The sequence below is a fragment of the Cucurbita moschata genome, unplaced genomic scaffold (genome assembly GCF_002738365.1).
Source record: "Cucurbita moschata cultivar Rifu unplaced genomic scaffold, Cmos_1.0 Cmo_Scf00003, whole genome shotgun sequence".
Taxonomy (NCBI): domain Eukaryota; kingdom Viridiplantae; phylum Streptophyta; class Magnoliopsida; order Cucurbitales; family Cucurbitaceae; genus Cucurbita; species Cucurbita moschata.
The window spans coordinates 6,635,364-6,644,279 of record NW_019268519.1 but is presented as its reverse complement, the minus strand read 5'-3'; the positions used below and the strand labels follow the sequence as shown (position 1 = coordinate 6,644,279).

The following is an 8,916-nucleotide window of genomic DNA, read 5'->3' as shown; positions in this document are numbered from 1 at the left end:
CCCCTCCCCCAAGAATTATCATTCATTTTTCCGAATAAAAGTTGGTTATCATGCAAAATGTAAAATAAAACAAAAAGAATACTCGTCAATGCACTTCTTTAATGTAATGTGCTATGACATAAGTTTGGGATTAGTGCCTCAATACTATCATTACCTTTTCATGCTGCATTTATTTATTTCCTAATTAAGATGGCCATATTGTTTGATTTTCTGCCCTGCTAGCTATGTTGCAAAAAGTAATTATAGATCCTAGTTGCTTCTCTAGTTTATGATATTATTGCTAAAAATCCTGTGAAGTCACATTTTAATTTGTAATAATTTTAGTATCAATTATGTTTTTTACCTCAGATATTTGGGACTCCGAAGGAGCATCGACACTCTAAACCATACCATGATCATGTATTTGTTTTCTCCATTGTTGATGACCACATATGGTTCCGAAATTACCAGGTATGCTTTATTTATTCTACCTTCTACAGAATTTGATGCTCTCAATTGTGTATAGCGTCCAAATGCATACATTACTTGACAATCAAATCATGTACTGGATGTTGTCTTTCTTTTTAATGTTTGCTCACCACATTTTTTAAAACATGGCCTATGAAAGCAGAAAAATATATTCTACATCATGGCAGGTAAAGACATCGGGAAAACTTCGAGTATTATCAGTTTCAGTACAGATGTCAATTATTTTTTGACATTGGAAGTATATTAATAATTGGTTGAGTCTTTTGATCGACGCGTTTTATATGAAGACCAAGATAAGAGCTTGGCCATGAAGCCCGCCTTGGAGCTGCAGAAAGATGGTCAAACCTATTGTGAAGAGTCACAACTATTGTTCAATAGCTCAGACATTTTACATATAAATGATATTAAGTCCAAGAAACGGGAGTATTAAAAAAAGAATGAGATGAGAGCATTTTCTTTTCAAATACCTCTAGAAGCTTTGGTTTCCCTTCTTGGTTTGTATTGGAAGATCTAGTCTGCCTTGTCAAAAGCTTTTTCTAGTTTTGAAAGGTTATGACCAAGGCTTCCTTACAACGAAAAATGGTGGGAAAAAAAACAGCGCTCAATTTTTAGAGGTAATGATCAAGGCTTCATTACCTCGATTCTCGTCGGCTTTGCATCCTCTCTCCTCTCTATCTCGATTCTCCTTCCTCTCTATCAATCTCAATCTTTGTTTTTTCTCACTTGCATCTTCATTCCATGCAAGCCCTTTCAGAGCTGTTCCATGCGCAGTCTCCTATGTCTCTCTCATTCTAGGCTTTAAAATTTCTCTCCTCATCTGCATCTATACTCCAAATCGCTCATTGGCAGCTTCTCCACCTGATCCTGGCCTCTTGTTTCTCTCGATTGTTGTCTGTTTCCAACCATTGAATGACGCGACTTTTAGGGTTGGTGGGTTGGGTTGGATACTGCATTCAGTTTCTCCTAGTAGATAAACTGGTTTGGGTTGGCCCATAAAGTGCCTTAACCTGACCCAACCTAACCCATGCACAGCCCTAGTTTCCTGTTCCTATTAGACTCCTTTGCCTATGCATTTTCTTTTTATTCCATAAAATATATGTTCACTTTTGCAATAATTGTTGGTATATTTTCCCTGATTTGTGTGGGTGTGATCTCTTCCCCAAGTAACCATTATTTCATGATATGGCGTTTGCCATGTTTGTTTGGTGTGATCAGATATCTGTTCCACATAATGAATCAGATAAAGTTGCCCGAGGAGGACTAGATAAAATGACACTCATCGAGGTTACTATTTTTCCTTGTCCTGCTTAGTTTATAAATATGATTTTTTCACAATTTTGTTTATTCGACTTCAAAGATTTCTTTTTTTTTTTTCCTTTTTTCTTTTTGTAGGTTGGTCCTCGATTCTGTTTAAATCCAATCAAGATATTTGGTGGAAGTTTTGGAGGTCCAACCCTATACGAGAACCCGCTTTACGTGTCACCAAACCAGGTTAGATGACTACTTTTTTATCTTCGGGGATTACATGTCTTCACTATGCCTTTTCAACCTGCTTTTACATATTTTCTGAGAGCTCACATTTGCATTAATTATCAAGAAGAGCAAACTGCGTTGAGACATTAGCTATTCTTTTAGGGTTTCTCTAAGTTCATGTTTTCCAATTCAAGTGTCTTTGAGAAATGATCTGCTCATCTCATTTACCATTATGCTTTTGGTAATGTCTTTTACACGGTGTAAAACCCAAAATTAGCAATATTCTCTAGAATACCTCAGAGAACAGTTTCTCATTTTGTACGAATTTGCAATTGAGTCTGATAATCTGTACTTTTAACCATTAAACATATACCTGCTTGCTCATGTTTATTATGTCCATTAAATTTAACCATTAAACATATCCCTAGATTCGAGCATTGGAGAAAAAGCAGAAAGCCGGTAAATACTCAAAGAAAGTCAAAGCGAAAACGAGGAGGAAGATGCACGAGCTATCGAATCCATTGGAACAAGATGAGTTTGCTGATATGTGGAAGGAATAGTCTCTCTATGGACTTAATTTTGTCTAGACTCCGAACCCGAGTTCCTTACCTCCAGTATGAAATCGGAATTTGATCTATAATCTATAATACTGTGTCATCTGTAGTGCAAATTTTGGCCTTGTTATTTACTTGAAGCTCGAATTCGGTTTCTGTACCTTCAATATTTTTTGTTTAAGTCTCCTCAGTGAATTACTTTAGATACAGTTTTACTAGAAAACAGCTTCGTTCCAACCCTTGTTTGGGTATAATGAGTTCTTAAACATATCCTGAGCCCCGTAATTCATAAACTCCAACTCGTTGAGATACGATTACTGTAATAAAAGACGCAAGAAGAATAGGGCAACGACCCAAAAGTTCATAAGAACAAACGTAGTTAGATCCTAGAAAAGCAAGCATAAAAAGTCCACCCATGCAAGAGGAGTCGACCAATAGGCTCAAGGGTCGGCCGAAAATCATAATAGGCCAATCCTCAAGGGGTTGTCCTAGCTTACTTGGCTAATGTTTGAGAGCCGATTAAGGCTTCAACCGATCTCTCGAGAATTGATCAAGATATCTTTGATGAACGTCATTGAGCAAAATTTACCTTGAATGAGAGAAAAGACTATGAGTTGGCTGGTGACCAACTTTTTGACACTTGAAGAGTCTATTAAACTTGAATGGGAGAGATTGAGTAACCATTTTGTAATGATGTCATTTTGATAACTCTGTGAGATTTTTGTAGGGTGTCGAGACATTCAAGTAGACATTACATATATACAGTTACAAAATATAGTCTCTAACGACATTTCAAGATATGCAGCAAATACATACTTAAGCATCCAAGTGTAAATGACTTATAACCACATGATGTTCTTTTCCTTATTTTATAGGCACGTTTTGTTATTGGTAATATAAATTTATCGTCGATTTGACGATTTAGATTTCGATATCAACAATTGGCATCATCTGTGAGAAAAAACTTTGTGTTGTGTTAAGAACTAAACCCTAGAATCACGAGCAACAACATGAGCCATAACATCTAGGCGACAGACAGAAATGAATCTGACGACCTGACATTTAAGGTAGGTGTCTACCAACAAAGAAGATAAAATAACGAGATCGATAAGTAAGTGGGTTCCACTAAACCAAATCATGTAGCCGGTTAAGCTCAGATACAATAGATAAGTATGTAGTCTTGGAGTAGAATGTTCAAGGATTGAATCACAATATCACATTGAATATGGACATTCTTAATCGTCTAAATCCAATTGTGGAGACATTGTAAAAAAAAACACTAGCAAACCCCTTTTAGTTTGTGATTCACCCCCTCTTGTCCAAGATCAACCCAACAGTTGAAGGGGTAGGGAGAATCATATCTAAGTTACTCGCATCTAGTCGATAAGTTGCGCTTAGGGGGAATGATAAGAGACTCGTGTGACAGATTTGAGTTTACAAATTTGTATGATAGAGTTATTGACGTAGCCTTCATCAAGTTATCTCGAGTAATTCAAATCTTGAATTTAAAAATAAGTTTTCTTTAATTTTAATATTGATCTTCAAGCTAAATCCAGATGTTATTTTTTCATAGATTTATTCGTTATCATTTTTGGGATTTTTTTGCAAAATTATGATTCAAATTCTTGGTGTGTCTCTCACTTTTATCTATTAAACTCAAATGACGTAGTTAAAATATTTTAGAAATAAAGTATTAATTGGTAATTAAAATTTAAAAATATTAAGTTTTGAAAATTAAAACAAATATATTTTTTAAAAATGGAAAAGTAATTTTCATAATTTAACAACAGTTGTGTATACGCCTTCGAGATCCGACAATCTGCGGCTATCTCATCACCATTCACGCCGGCTGATTTGCGGTTTTCTTCTCTCCATCTTTCTTTTAATTTCAATTTCTTTGCCTTCTGGTCATTGATTATTGGAACAATCGCCCACCGCCGTTTGCCGATCTCCTCCAGCCTCCCTAAATTTATTCTCACCTTAAGGTAAACCCTAGCAGCAGCTTCTAATACTCTAATAGCCTAATCCTCCATTTCCTTTTTGATTTTATTTGTTTTTACTATTTTCCATTTCCTTTTTGTGTTTCAGTCCAATGGTTTGTAGACTCTCTGTTTAGTTTTTATTTGAGCTTTGTTTGGTTAAATGATGGATCATGAGTTCTCTACCATTGTCAATTGCCTAGAAATTGTATGATTTCTTAGTGAACTGCAATTTTTTTTGTTCTGTTGACTTTATATGTTTATGTATTATGATTATGAAGTATTAAATAGATCCATATACACAACTATGTCCGTGTGTGTAGTGTTAATGACCCTTGTCGGGGCTTCTTATATTGAAAATCTTGTTTCAGTTGTTGTATGTATGGCTGGGGAGGATAAGTGTCTGCTCATGAAATAGAGGGAGAGATAGGGCAAGGGGGAGAAGAAATTGAACAAACAGTTCCTCTCGGTTGGGATTTCACGGTTATTTTGAGGCCTTATGGATAGTTTTCAGATCTTTGTTCTGCACTCTTGGATATGTTCAATACGTCTGGATGATTTTTCTTTTTAACCTTGTCCCATGATATCTTGTTGTTGCTATGCTTTTGTTTAAAGCTGCTCATTCCTGTCTGTTGCAACGCCAGGTGGTGAATCATTAAATTGGGAATGGGGGATACTGAGGTTGACGGTAAACTTAAAAGGATGGTGTTTGTTACCGTGGGAACAACGTGTTTTGATGCTTTGGTTAGAGCAGTAGACACTGAGCAAGTAAAACAGAAATTATATGCTAGAGGCTACACCCACCTTCTCATTCAAATGGGACGTGGTACATATAATCCAACCGAGGTATTTTTTTGTGTATCATTTCTTATGTTACTTGTTACCTAGTTTCATTTCAATAAATGTGGTCTTAGGTTGGTTTATAGTGCTTTCAAACCGTATTTAACATTTTCATTGTGATGAAAAACCATGTTTCATTTTTTTTAATGAAAAAGTTACAAAAGGACAAGCCCAAGTCTAAAAGGAGCTTAAAATTACAAAAAAGAGGGTCCAGTTGTTTAGAATTAGAATTAACTCATAGTTACAGAAGAATTATCATGTAGTTCAATATCTGAAGGGAGACATCGAAATATTCCAAACTTTTAACCTCCTCTGAAGAAATCTCTACACCCTTAAAATTCAATCTACTGTTTTCCAATCAAATATTCTACCAAATAGTAGAAAAAAGTGCCAAGTAAAGAAAGCTTCCCTAACTTGGAATGGTGAATGTAAATTGCAAAAGGGCCTTCTCAAACATAAATTTTTATTTAATCTCAACGTTTTTTTTTAAGGACTTCCCCAACACAGATTGAAAGTCTCTAATCAACTTTAGACTAACACTCACAAATTTTCTGGGTAAATGACATTTCCATGAAATGTGCTCCATATCCTCCATTACATCTGGCATGTATAGGAGGAGAACACACACCGTCTAGACTCTGAATTCGTAGAAAAAGTCAATGATGTTAGTCCTTTATGAGAAAACAATCTAGAGAAAAATTGTCACTCTATATCTGGTACAACGATTGTCGGTAATGTTTCTCCCTTCAAGGCTCAGATTTTCCTAACTAAAACTAAATTCCTCTTAAATTACTTTCATAGAATTAGACCAAAAACCTCTCACTTCAAAAGTGGATGGATGGCCATACAACATACAAAGGATTGACCATCTAACAATCCTAGGGAAGACTGGAAGCTAAACAAATTCCATAAAGATCTTCCAAAAATTTATTGAAAGAGAGAGTATCACATGAAAAAATGATCAACATCCTCATGATTTAACTCTACTGAAGAACACCCTGCTTTGAGAGCACATGTAGAGTCTCATTTTGATCTTCTTCCAAGTTTTGAGGCTTGCCTGAAAGATATTCCAAGAAATTCTGGTCTAGCCCTTTTCCAACCAGCCTCCGGCTTGGACCTGCATGAACTTTGATTTTTTGCTGTTGTATATATAATTAAAAGTAATTTCCTTTTTTCTATCAAAAAGTTTAAAGTGATCTATAATGCAACATCTTCTCAATTCTCATAAAATACATAATGTGCAGTATCATGGAGAAGATGGGCTTGTTGTAGAATATTTCTCTTTCTCTTCAAGCATAGCAGATCATCTAAAATCAGCATCTCTTGTAATTAGCCATGCTGGTAAATTGCCTCAAGTTTCTGCTTTTATACTTTATTGTCCATACAATGTGATTCAAAGTATTATTTGGTCTCTGGGTTATGACTGGCATCTCCTTATCTAGATGATATGAATCATGATTCGTTAGTGTTATTTCTTGTAATTTTGTCATCTGGTGCACTTGTTTCTATGACATGCACGTTGATATAGGTAATATCCTCAACATCTGAATTAATGTGCTATTTAATCTGAGAGAAAATATTAGCATACAGTTTAATGGTTCCTTTTGTATTTTTTTTTATTTTTTTTTACAAAGGACATAAAGAACTTGTATTAACACAAAAAAACAAACAGCTTAGGACTGGGGGGAGAGAAATGCTTTCCTTCCACAGCAGCCATAAAAATCTCTAACAGCATGATTCCACAAAAACTTGGCTCTATTTTTAAGTCTTGTCCCTGCCAAGCATTCGATTAACCACTTTTGAAAGGCAGACTTAGGCGCACTTCACAGAAAAATCCACCCTTGAAGAGGCACACACCTGGGCACCTAAAACCTGATCATTTTAATTATACTGTGGCGTCTAAATGAATGAAGTTATCTATTGTGTGACTTGTAAAAAGTTAAAATTTTTAGGTTTATACTTTATGAGTTTAATATGGAAACTTGCATTGTTGAGTCATTTGTTGGATGCATTTTATTTTTACCAGAAACTAAATGATTTGAAATTAGAAAAATGTAAAAAGGGAGCGAGCCGATCCCAGATCGAAGGAGATTTTCAAAAAACACCTCCAATTTGACAAAAGCGGAATCATACTGTAACTTTTAAATTGATGGTAGTTTTTACACCTAGAGCCAAGGAAAAGATTTGAAAAAAATATCACAGTTTTTCCCTTTTCCTTGAATGTTCAAGTGTCTCTTTCATTCCACGTGGACCACAAAAATACCCCAACAAATTAGTTCCAAAGAATTTTTCACTCTGTTGAATACCCTTCAAGGACTAAAGTTAGCATACCCAGAGAATCCTCTTGGAGGGATGTGTACCAACTAGAGGAGAAGGTATTAGGTCCCAAAAACTAGCAGCGAAGGAGATGGAAATAAAATTATCGCGTTTGATTCTGTCATTTTTTTTTCTTGTATATAGGGAACCAGTTTGGGGAGAATTTCCAGCCTTGGGGTTCTATTTTGGAGGTTGTCATGGGAAAAAAGTGGCTAAGCTCCCAAGGGAAAATTTTTACCGTATTTGGGGAATTTATCCTTCCAGACTCTATAAAAGTGGGTGCTATTTGATAGACCCCAAGCCACAAGGACGTGTGCTAGATAACCTGTAGAGAGTGTACCACCACAGTTCAGCTTCCAAAACCGAAAGTCTTCTCTGTTTGAAAAGTGAAAGGATGATAAAGCCTGGTGTAGTCATGCCCACTCTTGAATTTTTGTGTCAGCTGTTGGATGATAATCCTTTTCATCCTTCCTTCATATTTTCAATGCCAGGAAAGTCAGAACTCATTATGTCCTGTTTATCCTTCATAATTATGGCTGGAACCAAAAATCTTGATATAGACCAAAATTCTATACTCATAAATACGCACACACAAAGCATAATATTTCTTTAAAACGGTGGGGAGAATTAGTAGAAAGGTTTAAAAAGTTTTTTCTATATATAATTTTTTTCAATCTAAGACAAACTACTGCGCTCCTTTGTGCTTGGGTCTGTTCTTGACGTTTGGTTCCAATTTGTGCAGGTTCCGGCAGCATATTTGAGACACTGAGACTAGGTAAACCTTTGATTGTGGTAGTGAACGAAGATCTAATGGACAATCATCAAATTGAACTTGCAGAAGAACTCGCTGAGAGGAAGCATCTGTATTGTGCTCGTCCCCAAACGCTACATCAGACTATAGAGAGCATGAACTTGGACTCTCTCATTCCATACACACAAGGTGATGCTAAACCAGTTGCAAGACTCATCAATAGGTTTCTAGGTTTTCCTGAAGATTGATGAGGTTGTAAAGCCTCTTTCTCCAAATTAAACTCTTTAATTGTTGTAGTTTTAAATGTTAAATAGGAATTGCATCATCTTGCGAACCTGAGCATACATCCAACTTGTTAACATATTATATCTCAGCCAAAAGGTTATTGATTCGATTCCTCACCCCACATTTTTGTACTCAAAAGAGTGGCATGTTTTAGACACTGCCAATAGGTACCATAATTTTTGTGTTGTTTACCAAACACTGAGGAAACATATTCTGTCTTTTCCTTGCTGCTTGTTCAAAGCATCTTCCA

General features: G+C 35.7%; 2 protein-coding genes across 5 annotated transcripts in view; both read left to right on the top strand.

Moving 5' to 3' along the window:
• Positions 1-2,734, top strand: part of LOC111437121 (ribosome biogenesis protein BRX1 homolog 1-like) — a 5,902-nt gene extending 3,168 nt beyond the window's left edge. For both annotated transcript variants that reach the window (XM_023074975.1, XM_023074965.1), the window contains 4 exons: positions 349-450; positions 1,684-1,752; positions 1,861-1,959; positions 2,370-2,734. In XM_023074975.1, the coding sequence (XP_022930743.1) occupies positions 349-450; positions 1,684-1,752; positions 1,861-1,959; positions 2,370-2,501 (402 nt within the window). In that variant the 3' untranslated portion in view covers positions 2,502-2,734. The remainder of the gene's footprint in view (positions 1-348; positions 451-1,683; positions 1,753-1,860; positions 1,960-2,369) is intronic.
• Positions 2,735-4,292: 1,558 nt separating this feature from the next.
• Positions 4,293-8,916, top strand: LOC111437143 (UDP-N-acetylglucosamine transferase subunit ALG13 homolog). Of its 3 annotated transcripts, XM_023075007.1 has the most exons (5): positions 4,293-4,480; positions 4,846-4,957; positions 5,119-5,320; positions 6,559-6,655; positions 8,373-8,916. In XM_023075007.1, the coding sequence occupies exons 3-5, from the start codon at positions 5,141-5,143 to the stop codon at positions 8,627-8,629; spliced, it is 534 nt and encodes a 177-aa protein (XP_022930775.1). In that variant the 5' UTR covers positions 4,293-4,480; positions 4,846-4,957; positions 5,119-5,140; the 3' UTR covers positions 8,630-8,916. The 3 variants fall into 3 exon arrangements, with proteins under 3 accessions (XP_022930775.1, XP_022930767.1, XP_022930781.1); XM_023074999.1 differs by lacking the exon at positions 4,846-4,957; XM_023075013.1 differs by lacking the exons at positions 4,293-4,480; positions 4,846-4,957 and adding an exon at positions 4,615-4,682.

Excerpts from the sequence above, each read along its gene's own strand:
- LOC111437143 (XM_023074999.1), top strand. The coding sequence starts at position 5,141 with ATGGGGGATACTGAGGTTGACGGTAAACTTAAAAGGATGGTGTTTGTT. Across the intron at positions 5,321-6,558 it reads GTACATATAATCCAACCGAG|TATCATGGAGAAGATGGGCT; the intron begins GTATTTTTTTGT and ends CATAATGTGCAG. Across the intron at positions 6,656-8,372 it reads TCTTGTAATTAGCCATGCTG|GTTCCGGCAGCATATTTGAG; the intron begins GTAAATTGCCTC and ends CAATTTGTGCAG.